This window comes from Idiotropiscis lumnitzeri, chromosome 18 (genome assembly GCF_059441095.1).
Source record: "Idiotropiscis lumnitzeri isolate Australia: NSW breed Sydney's pygmy pipehorse chromosome 18, RoL_Ilum_1.0, whole genome shotgun sequence".
In the NCBI taxonomy this organism is placed as follows: domain Eukaryota; kingdom Metazoa; phylum Chordata; class Actinopteri; order Syngnathiformes; family Syngnathidae; genus Idiotropiscis; species Idiotropiscis lumnitzeri.
In genome coordinates, this window is record NC_142408.1 from 11792425 (window position 1) to 11807109 (window position 14685).

A 14685-nucleotide genomic window follows, 5' to 3' on the forward strand; every position below is an offset into this window, starting at 1 on the left:
GAGTATTTTCAATAATGTTGCCAGTGCTGGTGCATGACGATATGCTTCTTTTTTTTTTTTTTTTTTTCTTAATGCCAATTTCTGTGATTCATACTTGCCGTTGCCTCTGTTTTCTCACTTTCCTCCCCTCTCCCCTCAAGCTGCCATCCAAGCACACAAGCAGTTGTTGCCCGGATCATGCAACTTTGACGCCAGCACCTGCGGTTACATGTCAGATGCAGACTTTAGCACCTGGACCCTACACAAAGACGGTATTTGGGCCGTTTTATACGTACCCTCTGTGCTCCTATTTGTCTTTTTTTTTTCTTTTTTTGGGGGAATTTTTCCCCAAATAAAAAAATTCCCAGACCTATGGCATGCAGAATGTTGCCTATTTCAATGGAGATGGCTGACACTTTTTAATGCTCTTGAGAGGAATCACATCTGGTCTCCATTGACTCCAACATCCTTGAACATCTGGACTCTGTGCAAGAGCACATTTCGGCATTTTCAATGGGTCAGCTCTGCTGACGATACACAAGAGAAGAAAGCTGTGAACAATCAAATCGTGACATCTCTGTTTATTTAAAGTGATCAAAGCTTGCTGATGAATGGTGATTAGATCATTTATTCTGCAACAGAAACAATTGATACTTTTTATTTTTTAGACTGGCTTAGTTTATCATATAGTGGTCACTTTACTTTCTCATACGTTGCAGGCCGTTTCATCGCAGTGGATGCCGCTTTGAATGACGACCATGACTTAGATATACGTGCAGATACCACGGGAGTCTTGTTGAGTCCGGTTCTGGAACAGAATGAGTGGAGCTGCCTGAGGTTGGTCTACCAGATCAGCGGCGCAGGAAGCCTGCAAGTCTCGCAGCGCACAGAGGGACGGAGCTTTGACAAGCCGCTGTGGAGCAGCCAAATGCCGTCAGACAGCTGGGTCATTGCAAGCATGGACCTGTCCAACAGCACTGAGACCGCAAGGGTAAAATACATAAGTTATCTCATATCGGTGTGGAGTTGATGATGATGTGACAAGTTGTTTATTGACTTGTCTTTGAATGCAAACCGAATTTTGATAGTTATTTAATATCAAATGTATGTAGCAAAAGTCTTTGTCCACTAGCTCTGTGAGGAAATAGATTGACATAGTAAAACCATCCATCAATCCATTTTATCCAGGCACTTATTGAATAGAGACAGACAACTATTCACATTTGTGCCATCACTGACCATATCTGCACAGAAGTCAGAATCCCGAAAGCACAAATGTCAAACTCAAGGCCAGATGTTACACGCCACATCACATCATGTAGCCCATGAAAGCAAAAAGAGTACAATGAAGTACTGTCTGTTTATTGCTACAGCGGCAAAAAAATCTGTTCTGAAATTGCAATTTTTCCTCACTTGAACTGGTTTATTTTTGCCAAATGTGTGGAGGACTCAAATGTAGGAAAGTAGGAGAAGCAAGGCAGGGAAGAAGGGCAGACCTCAAAAACAACAATGGCAAACAGAGTGCGTGGAAGAATCAAAATGCGAAACGTAGACTCTTCACAGACGTTCACCATGAAAGGAAACATAAGATAACTTATAAGACGGAAACAATGAAGCGACAAAGCCTGAAGGAAAGCAGAGATACAAAGTAAAGACATGCAAGCTGACAAGACAATGTGGTACACCTGGACAAGAACAAACAGCTGATTGGTTGATGCAAGGGACCGGGGCTGAAAAGAACAGGTGGAAACAAAAACCTAACAAGCAAGACAAGACATTGAGAAAATGAACACAGAGGAAACGTCTAAAACATGAAACAAAATGAATCTAACCAAAACAAAGTCAAGAAAACCACATTGTGACAATTGGAACGTTGCTGTAGTAAAATATTTGCTTGCCTTGATTTTCCACATTCCATATTACATTTCCACATCCTCTGATTTCAAATTCAACTTATCGTCAAAAATATATAATAACAATCAAATTCAGGGGGAATTCTGTTTATGTAATCTGATGAGGTGTTAAAATAAGTGAATAAGTGAAAAAGTCATAATAGCCCTCTGAGGGAAACCAAAACTAAGATGTGGCCTGGTGATTACTGCTTTCCTAAAACAACAAAGCAGGTGGTGGTCAAACACGGTTTCACTGTTGGTATCTTTTAATTGTGGTATGATTAATGGGGGATACCTCGAGGGAAAGGAAAACAGATTTCCGTGACATACCTTGATTGTGTGTTATGTGAATAACTGTAGGCGTGTCGTTCCTAATTATGTCGAAGTCTCACCGCTATTAACTGTCTAACCTTCTGATTCAACACAACTGGAGTGGCAGTGAAAACATTTCATGTGGTGAAAGGAAAGCAGAAGTAGGTCGACATTCCACACGCGGCCCCTAATTGAGGTTCATTCAAAGAGTGTGGCAAAATAATCTAAACATTGTGTGGGAACTGTAGAGCACAATGTTTATGTTGTATGCAAAGGTGGCTCTGACTCTGACAAGGTCATAACCTACACCATGGTGAGCACAAAAAATATTTACATGCAAGACCTGAGGGGGAAGGAATACGACAGGATAAAAGTGGGTCTATTTAAGCATGTTGCATTTTTATATTTATTGATTTTTAAGTGTGTCCCAATATTTCATCTGCACTACTGGGGGGGGGGGGGTAGGACTGCACACATCCTAACCAGTTGCTTAACATACACATTTAATTAAAAAAAAAATATATAAAATATATATATATGTATATATATATTATATATATTTTTTTTATTAAACCAATATATAGGAGAGTATCCACTCAGCAAAACAAAAATTAAAAAGAATTCCCATTCGAAAGTGGCACACAACTGCTGAACAGCAAACCAACATTAAGACAAGTACACATTTTGTGCATGTTCCAAAAAATGTTAATATTAGTCTACTGTATGTTTGTCCTGGATGTCATTCCCCCCAAAAAATGTCATCATTGCTTGTCTACGTTTGAGATCGGTATTATAGTGTTGACTTAGGTTGAAATATTGGCTATCATGGCTGAAAATGTCTCTAAGCAAACCAGACAGATAAAATACGGTGAGGATATGATCTGCTTTGCCTGCATCTTGTGATGAACACTTTAATTACAACTTAAAACTGATCAGCTTTCATTTTCAAAATCTGAGCTACATCCTCATGATAGCATTTATTTATGTAACTATATTTTAAACAAATTCTAACAATTTTTATTTGTTGATTGATTTTTTTCCATTTTAATGTGAGCCTCTATTTCTAAAGACAAGATACTAATGCTTAGTTATGAATGACAATAGCAGCAAAGTATTGATTTAGCAATATGTTCATTATTATATTTGTTTTTTTTGTGGTAGTGTAGGACATCATTGCATCCTAATAAGATCAGTGATATTAAATCACTCATATCATAATAATTTATGAAATATTACAGCCTCAATAATACTTCATTGACGAGCAGTGTTAACCAAAACTGAGCATTTTGAGTCTTTGTAAAGGCAAATTATTTGATACTGTTATTGTATTGAATATCATTGTGTTATCTTTTCTTTTGAAAGAATATTTTGCTTTTTACACACGTTTGCTGTGACTTGACATGTGTTGTCTATTAGGTCGTTATCGAAGGGATACCTGGGCGGACGTCTGGGAGCAGCGTGTCCATTTTTGAGATCCACATCACTCCCGGATACTGCTTGGGTCGGTGATGTCACTCCTTCACTCGCATAACATGTATTCGGTCCATCAATCAAACTGTATTTGGGGTTTCATATGAATCATTCACTTCAATGTGTTGCACATATGACCTAACCAGCACACTTCCTTTCGGACTTTGACCCTAATCATAATGACAGGTGTCATGTGTTCTTCTCCATATGGTTCAGCTTAGGACTCAGCTGGTACTCATTTACAATACTTTTGGGTGGACCACATATGAAACTTTCATGCGGGACCCTTGTCGTCAAAAGAGTTGTGGGAAAATATGGACTTAAGAGTTCGGATTCATTTAACAGATCCAGTTGAACACAAACAAAAACACTCACAGATATCCACTCTCCTCTCACTATCGTGCATGTAGATTGCGACTTTGAGGAGTCGCACCTGTGCGGGTACAATAACCAGTGGAATGCGAATGTGAACTGGTTTGTGGGTGCCGGCGGTGGAGGTCAGCTGCTTCTCAACAACCTGCCAGACGATCACACGCACAACAACAGGACAGGTCAGTGAGAAATGATGACTTAAAACAGATACAAATGTGCCGTTTTAATGAGTTTTGCTTTCAATCCCGTTGACCTTGGCCCCGTGGCATCTTATCTAAAGCCAACAGTCTTAAACTTGGGTTTTAAACTGGACAGTGATTTTAAATTCAATCATCAAATCAGTCCTGTTGTTCGATCCAGCTTCTTTCTTCTTTAGGCAGCTGGCTAAAGTGAAGCCCTTTCATTCTCAGCAGCATTTAGAAACAGTAATCTATGCCTTTGTTTTTAGGATAGATTACTGTAATGCACTTTACTTTGGAGTCAGCCAGTTCTCCCTCAAGTGCCTCCAACTGGTCCGAAATGCTGCTGCTTGTCTTTTAATTAACTGGAGCTCGGAAGACGGATCATACAATCCCAATCTTGGCCTCTCTTCGCTGGCTACCAGTGTACTTCAGAGTTTGCTTTTCGCCCCAGCGTACCTCTCCAAGCTCCAGCTGCTCACTGCCTCAGGTCTGCGGAGCAAATTCTGCTTGAGGTGCTGAGGACTAAGCACAGCCTCAGGGGGATCGGGCCTTTTCTGTTGCCGGTCCTTCCATAAGGAATGATCTTCCACTAAATCTCATTTGAACACATTTTTATTCTTTAGCTTTCAACTCAACATGAGACTGTCACCGTTCTGCTGTTCTTCTGGTATCTCCTGTATATGTGTTTATGTGTTTTCACTTGTGTTCTACTCTCCCACTAATTTATATTACCCCATATGGAAAGCGCTTTGTTACAGCTCCAGCTGTTGTGAAATGCGCAGTATAAATAAATTGTATTGTATTGTATATATTTTGAATAAACACTCTGTTACTGTCAGAATTCTGGGACGAACTGTACTATGGCCAGTGATTCCAGTTTTTCATTATTCAGTGAGACCAAAGTTCTTTTATATGGAAAACCTGATGGAGCACCAAGTAGCTGTGTTGGCTACGTACTCGGAAAACTGCGCTCTCTCGTACTGTCTGGAGTGCTTTTTCTTTTTTTTTTTTTTTTAATTCCGCTTTTTTCTTCTCATGGCAATGTTGAAAAACAGACACACACATACATACAGACAAAAAAAAAAGAAGAGTGATTCATTATACAACTGCAATATGTGACATGTAATGTAGCTCAAAAGCATTTTTATCGACTGGGTCTGGTTATGGACTGCCCTGCACACAAATTGCATCAATAGCACAGTAACATAAAGTGTCAAAGCTGGTCCACCAATATTGAATCCATTCATTTTTAAAAAAAATCGTTTTTCTATATATTGTTTATTCTATTTAGTTTACAGTCGGAGGGCGTTAGAGTTCATCCCTGCTAACTTTGGGCAAACAATCAGACTACAGGTCGCCAGTCAATCTCAGGGCGAGTAAGACAGACTGCCATTCACACCATCTGAGAAGGAAATAATGAATCCTCGCGGCTTGTATCAAAGTCAGGCGAATGTATTACCAAACAATCGGTGACGCCACCGGGATTGTAGATCATAACTAATCTGGAGTCGTGGGGGGCGATGCATGTCGCTTTAGTTTGTCCAAACAAGCAAGTGCAACAAAATCGTTGTGAAACTTTAGCTGTCCCACATTCTGTTGATTTAATGAACTGCATTTGTTGGAATTGTCCTAGAAAGGACATTTCACGTTTCTTTTCAAGCTCATTTAGCTCAAACTTACACAGTAAATTGAGTTTTCATAGGCCTGGCAGCCTATTTCAAATGTTTTAAAACATGACTGACATGATTTGATTTGCTGTTTGGCAAACATCTGTTTCTTCTGAATATACCAAACAAAATGTTGTCATCTGTCAGGTTATGAGCTGGAGGAAATTTACTCCAGTTTTTCCAAATCTGGAGAGAAAACAAAGCATGGCAATGGTAATGAGCAAACTAAAAGAAAAAAAAGAAAAAAAGCTCACATGATAAATGAAAAGTAAAGCTGCCACTCAGTATTTTTCAGTGTTTTTTTTTCCTGACATTTAATGTCTAAATTTTATATTAATTTCCTTTTTAAATTTTAAAGGAGCTCCAATTTGTGTTATAAGAGTTAAAAATGACGAATTGAGTTTTTTATTCAATTTTTTTTAAATGTACATAATTATCTACATATTCAAGGCGACATTTTTTTTCATTTTGATTTAAAAATGATGTCTCAGAAATATATATCATATAAAGTAAACAAATTCATTTTCATTTCATGATAAATTCTGTTCTACTTTTGGAGATTCTTCAACATGTACGTGTGGGGTAACCGTGATAAGATAAAAGGTTTCAGAAGTACACAAATCAAAAAAGGTTAGCAACCACTGCTCCAGTCTGCATACACTAAATTCACTTTCGGCCTGTTCTGTTGTTGATAATGAATGTCACCATATACATTCCAATGTGGATCAAATTAAAGGACGAAATGTTTTACGACTAAATGATGCAATAGTTTCCTGTTTAAAAAAAAAAAAAAAGTTCTGTTTGAAATCTGGGTGGTTTGTATTTGAAGTTTAGTACTGCCACGCATTTACTAACAATCACATGAAACTTGGCTCTTAGGTCACTTTATGTACGTGGACTCCATCTACTCGAAAACATTCAAAGAAGTGGCCAAACTGGTGTCTCCCATGACCACCGTGCCCATTTCTGGCTGCCTGACGTTTCACTATCAGCGCAGTGACGAAGGTGGGAACCTCTTCTCTGTTTACACCCGAGATCGACTGGGTCAGTATCAGGAGCTGTGGAGGGCGGAGCCAGAGACCTCGAGTGACTGGAGTGGGACATTTGGAGAGTGGACACCTGTGCAGGTGGACCTGAAAGCGCCGTACTCTTTGGAGGTCAGAATGAACTTCTCGTTGTGCTTTGTGATTGACGTGATTCTTAGACTACCTTTATGAAACATCTTTATTACAGGTGTCAAACTCAAGGCCCGGGGGCCACATCTGACCGGCCACTTGATTTTATGCGGCCCATGAAAGCAAATTACGTGCATCGACTGCTTGTTTCTTGCTAAAATGCCAAATTGTCTTCACTTTGCATTTATTTTCAGTTATTGCAAGCATTTTTTTTTTTTGTGACCAACTTAAAAACATGTAGAGCACTGAATCGTAAAAGAATTGGACGAGCTCTCCAAAACTGCATTTGTGTTTACAGTATAATTTGGATTTGGAGCATTTGTGCTTATAATATGATTTGCACAAAGACAACACAACAAGCAATCAATGGATGGACGTGTGTGTGTGTGTGTGTGTGTGTGCGTGTGTATCTATGCGCTTGTGTTGTACCCTTTAGGTAGTTTTCGAGGTGGCCTTCAATAGTCCAAGAGGTGGTCACGTTGCAGTTGATGATATTTCATTTTCACCTGAGTTCTGCAGCTCAGACACAGGTGAGCCACTAAATATAAATGTTAAATTTGAATTTTGTCTGATTTTTGTACAATGTTGAATGTAAATGTATCTTAATTAAATATTTATACATGGTCAAATAAATATGGCTATTTTTTCAGTTTAACCATACAACATCATAGACCACTAAAATTAAGCTCTATTGTCTTGGGACAGTTTCATTAACATACTGTATTGCTGATTCTCAATTTGAAGCCAATGTCATTCTCATCTTTTTTCACAGAGCCGACTTTTGATGCCTCCATTGCCAACTGTGATTTTGAGTCAGATTTGTGCCAGTACACACAGGATCAGGGAATAGGATCGCTGTGGAGGAGAGTGTCTGTCAAACCCAATATCTTCAGGAACGGCGACCACACGTCCGGAGCAGGTAGGATAAGTAATTTCCGATTTTTTTGACATTTTTTTTTTTGTGGTATCAAGCTGTTGCAACAGAACTCAATGACTCAATTAAAATTCAATAATTTTCTCCATTAAGAACCACATATCTTTTGTCCACCATTAAAATGCAGTATACTGATGCAGTCGTAAATACAAATTACAATTAAGCATAAGAGAACTTGAGCTCAGCCTTTCTACGCTGCCTGTCTTAACTATTACTAGATTTATCAAAGCATGTTCTGCATGGAAATTGTTACGTGCATATTTGTATTTTACATTTGGCTACAAAGAAAAAGCCTCAAACTCGGCTTGTTTGCAGTCATCATAGCTTTGCAAGTCTGAAATCGAAATAACATCCTTATTGAAATTTTCATTCGTCTTGTTTACTTTTGATTGGAATACCGTAACCTTTGAAGATCCAATTTAGATTTTTGCTACTTTCCAGCAACGTGAGTGCTATTATGTTGAATTGCATTCAATAACAACAAATTTGCAATTCAACATATTTGCTACAAGTTACATGATAATCTTCCCTTTTTGGAAATTAGGTGATTGTGTTTGGAAACTGAAATGCAAATAACTTCCCACTTTCAGGGACTTTCTTGTTGGCTCACTCCCAGCTGAGCACACAGCCCAGCTACATGAGTCGCTTGGTCAGCCCGACACTGGCTGCAAACATGAAGTACTGCCTACGATTTTACTTCTCTTTGAGGGGTAAGTGGCATTTAGTTGACTTTTGGAATCTCTACTAATGCATATATTCAAGTGATTCACGAGCAAAGAAATACTGCAGGATTCAACCAGACGGACCAAGCCCTTGCCGTGTATCTGCAACAAGGCAGCAATCAGGAGAAGATCTGGACTCAGGGGGAAAAGTCCAGAGGGATCTGGATAGCAGCAGAAGTGACCTTCCAGACATCACAGCCTGGCAAGGTCAAGAGAGAAAGTTTTTTTTTTTTTTTGTGAGGGAGTCCAGAAAATCATGCTCGTCATCCTGTAAGAACTCAAGAAAAACTGTAGTCACTCAAAGTACAGTACAATAAATTCCCGTTTATTGTGGCAGCTAAGTTTCAGAACCACCAACTATAGGTGGCAATTATTATAATTATTCAATTCTAAATTATAATCACTAAGTGATGGAAAATATATTTATATTTTTATTTGAAAAAAAAAAAAACACAATTAAACCCTATCTCCCCTCCCTGAGCCGTTACCTTATCGAGGTGGACGGGTTTTTGTGTCCCAGTGATCCTCAGCACTGAGCTGTCTGGGGCTTAATGCCCTTGGTACGGTCACCGATGGCAAACAGTGAGGCAAATCATGGCTCATAGACCTCCTATGATGAACATCATATGGATGCCATTTTGTCTGAGCTGGCACCCACGGAACAGCCCAAAGGGGCCGTAGGCGGGGGCTCTGGCGCAAACAAACTTTAGAAGCAGGCCATAAAGATAAAGATCCATAAGGAATGTCACCTTTCCGGCAGAGAAGGAGCCCAACTAGATATCCACACATAGCTCGGGTTCTGGTACCAGTCTTCTCAAGAGAGGTTGGACTCTCTTGATCTAAGGAGTTGCTCATGGTGAGAGAATATGGGCATGCTTATTGCTAACCAGCTCAGCGCTCATATATTGAGATTTACCCCAGTGTACAAGAGGGTAGCCTCGCTTCTCCCTCAGGTGAGTTTAGGGTCCTGACTTGAAACAGCATTTCAGAGCACCCACTGTTCTTGGAGTGATTGGAGGAGTGCTTCATGGTACTCCCACTGGGGATTGCCCCATTCTACTGGGGCACTTCACTGCTCATGTGGGCAATGACAGTGAGACCTGGTGAGGCGTGATCAGGAATGGTTTGCATGTTCAGAGTCGGAGCTGTGCTCTGTTGTTGGACTTCTGTGCTCTGCACAGATTGTCCATAACAAACACCATATTCAAGGACAACAGTGTCCACTTCAGCACTAGGACACCATAGGCTGCAGTTTGATGTTCGTCTTAGTGGTCATTTCATTGGACTTGCAGCCGCATATCTTGGACACTCAGGTGAAGATAAGGACGGCGCTGTCAACAGATCATTCATTACCTGGTGGTGAGTTGCGTCCAGTGTTGGGGGAAGATGCTGGTCCGACCTGGTAAACTCCAACACATTGTCATAGTCCGCTTGGCATGTCCTCTGTCAGAAGGACTTTCAACTCCCACCTCCAAAATGACTTTTCACATTTCCTGTCAGAAGCAGGGGACATTGACTCTGATTGAAAAATGCTCCATGCCTCCAGGACGGTGGTCGTAAGGTGGGTCGGTGCCTGTCATGGTAGAAATCCACAAACCAGTCGATAGATACTGCCCCTGAGGGATCCCATCAAGCTGAAGGAGACCTCTTGGGTCTTTTTGGCCTGTGGGACTCCGTAGGCAGCTGAGGAGCACCAGCTGGCCAAGCGGAATACAGCTTTGGCGGTGGACGAGGGAAAAACTCAGGTATAGGAGAAGCTTGACGAGGCCATGGAGAAAGACTTCCGGATGGCTTTGAAGAAATTTCAGAACACACTCCAGCATCTCAGCTGAGGGAAGCAGGGCACAATCATCACTGTGTATAGTGGCGGCGGGGTGTTGCTGACTTTGGCTTGGGACGTTGTGAATCCGTGAGGGTAATACTTTGAAGACCTCAATTCCACAGCTACTCGTGGGAATGTAGAGTCTGGGGTCTCTGAGGCGGGCTCGCCTATCTCTGGTGTTGAATTCACTGAGGTGGTCCAAAAGCTCCTCGGTGGCAGGACCCCAGGGGTGGATGGGATCTGCTCTGGATGTTGTGGGGCTGTCCGTGTTGATACTTCCCTGCACCATTGCATGACGAATGGGGTGGTGGTTCCCCCTTTTTAACAATGGGGGGCACATGGTGCATTCCAACTACATGGGGATCACACTGTTCAGACTCCCCTGTAAGGTCTAATCAGGAGAGCTGGAGAAAAGGCTCAGTCAAGAAGTTGAATCACAGATATAGGAGAAGCACGGTGGTTTTTGTCCTGGTCATGGAACAACGGGCTAGCATGGGAACTTATCAGCTTCCCTCTGGAAGAACCGGTCACAGTGGCAGGGGAGCTGCCCCCCCTTGACTCAACGCGAGAGGCTTAGAAAATGAGCACGTGACTCCTTAATATGTGAAGCATCTGCTGTTACAGGGCACATTCCATCCCTGTTTGTTTAGCATTGGAAACAGTCGTTCATCCAGATGTACAAATGATCAAAGGCTCTGAACATAATCCGAACCAGAAAGCCCTTTATTGTCATTGTACTCAATGTGCAACGAGATTAGAGAGCTCCCCTCTCCAGTGCAATACAACAATAATTTGATTAAACATGAGGAGCCTCTAAACTTGCATTTGCTGTTCAGGTTGTTTTTGTCAGCACCTGCAGAAGTCTGTGGGACTGTGGCTCTGTGGCTCTTGATGACATCACCATGAGTCTGGGCGACTGTGAGTTGGCGACAGGTAAAATTTATTCCAGAGACTTTCTAAACAAACCAAACTGGTAATATTTACTCTATAGTAACTCGGGCTTCTTTGAACCAAGACTTTTGAGGGGAAGCAGGCAGGAGTGGAAAAAAAAGCCAGGCTATTTTAATTGATTTGTTACGTTTTTCTTGCTGCAGGAATTTCCTCATCCCTTCCAGGATGCTGTGACTTTGCAGCTGGCCTTTGTGGTTACACTCAGGACAAGCAGAGTGATGCTGCTGACTGGGAGTGGAGGAGAGGACCCACTCCAACTTCATATACTGGTCCCAGAGGAGATCACACTAGTGGACTGGGTGAGAGTCTCATTTGCTCTCCCTATGCCGCAAAAAAAAATACGGTGCATGTGTGATCTAATCCTCCTCTACCACTGGTTCTCAAACTATTTACATCAAATACCACCTAAATAAAACTCTCAAAATACCCTATTTTGACCAGCATTACAATACAGTAGTCTAGTGCCCCCAAATGTTCATCAAAAACAAGGCATCAGTTTGATTCCTAAAATGTAATATTTCATATTATTGTAAATTATGGCCATTACAGATTGTTCACTTTAAACATTAACACTTTGCTTATATATATATATATATATATATATATATATATATATACATATATGCACAGGAAGACCATGTAATGCCTGATTTAAACCTCAGAACGGTGAGGCAAATGTGTTAACCATGAGGTCACCCTGCCGCCCCACTTAAATATAGGAAAATATTAACACTGGAGTAAGATTGAAATCAAAATTGTACGGGTACTTAGAAATAAACAAACCTGAAAGATTAAATGCATACATACACAAAAGTTAAATACAACTGAACTATACTAAATAAATGTACTGCACTGAATTAACAACAAAACGTTCAAGCCACTGCAAAACTAGGCGCAGTTTGAACATCTAAACGAGTGACTAGTAGTGTTTATAATTTCCACAGAAATTGTGACGAATGAGAGATCATCACGCCAAAATGAATATTACACAGACAAGCAGGAATAAATGAGCTTGCCGAAAGATGCGCATGTGAGATGTAAAAGTTATGTTGGGCCAATACTGAACCTCATTTTATATAAGACACCACAGAAATGTGCCCTTTAGGAGCTCTACAAAGTTGACAGAGTAAACATATTGCTTGCTCAAATGACGGCTGCTATTAATGCCAAAGATATGAATGCTTGATTCTCACCGTTCACGTTGAATGGCATTTGCACGAATGCTTGTCTCGCAACATTGGCACAAAATTGTGCAAATGTTGATCATACATGACTGCTGGTCTTTGCAGGATACTACCTGTACATGGAAGCATCGCCCATGTTGCCCGGCCAGACTGCTTGCCTGCTGTCACGCCCGCTCAGGGGCTCCAGGGGAACTCAGTGTCTGCGCTTCTACTACCACATGTATGGCTCGAGCACGGGCCAGCTCAGTGTTCACCTCCAAAAACAGGGTGGAGGAGACGTTTTGTTGTGGCAACGAAGTGGCGAGCAGAGCATCGCCTGGCTGAGGGCCACAGTGGAGTACAAGAGCGACAGCCAACATCAGGTAAGGCAGAAAATGATTATTGGGGGGGAAAAAAACAAAACATTTTCTTTTTAAACATTTTGCGTGCAAAATGACATCCTGTAGTTTTTTTTTCGATTCGCCGAAAGTCCCCAATTCATGAATGCTGCATAAACAATTAAAATTGTTCAATCAAGGTTGGAATGAGGCAACTGAAACTTTCTTGTTTATTCAAGACGTTTCACCTTTCGATATAAAGGCTTCTGCAGCTCTAAATGTTTAAGTTTTGAGTATCCATATGGTATGTATGTCTCTGGGAGTGGACAAGAGATAGAGTTGCAGTTGTTACCAGGTGTGGCTTCCTCCTTGGCATCCGAGTTGTCAGGAAGAGATAGCTGAAAGCAGAAAATAGGTGACAGTGCAAACCTTCTCTGTTTAGGAACGGACGCCCCTTTCGAATTAAAGGTGAAACATCTTCAACAAACTCTAAGAGTTTCGATTCAATCACCGCAACCTTGATGACTGAGTCTCACACACACACACAGACAAACTTGTTCGCCTTTTTCTGCACTGTCCCAGATTATGTTTGAAGCAACAAGAGGTTCATCCGTCAGAAGTGATATCACCATTGATGACATCGTATTGGAGGGTGGGCCTTGTCCAGGTAAGCATTGCCCTTCTTGAGATTTTTAAGAAAGTCTTGTTCTTGCAGTTTTGTAATATTTCTTCAATGCAACTAAGTTCAACTTTATTTTAAAATACAAAGATTTTTTTCGGGAGTTTTTTTATAGTATATGCTTTGCTTTGGAAGTGTTGCAGGCACTGTGTTCTTGGCATGTCAAATGTATTCAAAAGAAAATCAAGGATTGAATGCTCGGTAACTGTTCAAGCTTGTCATGGTTTTTAATGTTGATCTCAAAACTAAAAAGTCTTGTCTTGGTGAGTTCGGAAAGTGAGAAAATGGAGGGATATTCTCCACTGAATCAGTTGAAAAAAAAAACCTTGTGTCGAAGCTGGGTAATTGCTAGCTAATGCAACAACAAAACTTGGAAAGTTAAGGAATTAAACCTCTTCAGAAAAAACTTATTTGGATTATTTTTTTAGCAAGAAAGAAGATGACTTCTTCAACTTCAGGGGGGTGAAATGGTGAATGGAGAATAAAAAAAACTGGACAGAATGGCCAATGTGTGCTGCAAGAAAAATATTTGTTTTTCATTTAAGTTTTTGGACTGCAGTGTGTATTTCCTAAATAGGTTCTAAGAATGTTATTGATCTAAGAACATCTGGTGCAGCGTCTTGATGGTTTCTGTCCATTTTGCAGCAACAGAGATGAAGGCCCCTGTGGTGACATCCAACGAGATTGAGTAGAGGGGAACAGAAGCATCCGGCAGGATGCATGTTTTTTTTTTTTGGCACAATTCAGTGGACTCTAAAGGCTTTTTAACTGCCCACTCAAACACTCGGTCACGTTCATGTAGGTCTCTTCTCATACGGCATTATTGTACTTTACACTCTTTCACTGTAACAACAGAGTGCTGTATTTTTCTTCACATTTGTATGCATTAGATTAATGCTCATTGCTCAAATAAAGCTAAGGGGTTTGTAATTTTGGATAAACTTCGCTCCCTACTTTTTTTCGCAACTATTTATGACCAAAATGCTTTACTTAGCGCCAAAAACGATTCAAAGTCAATAGGACCACA

The 14685-nt window shown here is 40.7% G+C and overlaps 1 protein-coding gene across 4 annotated transcripts in view; it reads left to right on the forward strand.

Moving 5' to 3' along the window:
- The window catches only part of LOC148319531 (MAM domain-containing protein 2-like), a 21535-nt gene extending 6936 nt beyond the window's left edge, over positions 1–14599 (forward strand). For all 4 annotated transcript variants that reach the window (XM_088281173.1, XM_088281174.1, XM_088281175.1 and 1 more), the window contains 14 exons: positions 141–251; positions 699–970; positions 3600–3684; positions 4064–4204; positions 6754–7031; positions 7486–7579; positions 7822–7968; positions 8574–8693; positions 8773–8912; positions 11364–11460; positions 11622–11777; positions 12768–13024; positions 13562–13646; positions 14304–14599. In XM_088281173.1, the coding sequence (XP_088137299.1) occupies positions 141–251; positions 699–970; positions 3600–3684; positions 4064–4204; positions 6754–7031; positions 7486–7579; positions 7822–7968; positions 8574–8693; positions 8773–8912; positions 11364–11460; positions 11622–11777; positions 12768–13024; positions 13562–13646; positions 14304–14350 (2030 nt within the window). In that variant the 3' untranslated portion in view covers positions 14351–14599. The remainder of the gene's footprint in view (positions 1–140; positions 252–698; positions 971–3599; positions 3685–4063; positions 4205–6753; positions 7032–7485; positions 7580–7821; positions 7969–8573; positions 8694–8772; positions 8913–11363; positions 11461–11621; positions 11778–12767; positions 13025–13561; positions 13647–14303) is intronic.
- Positions 14600–14685: the final 86 nt, after the last annotated feature.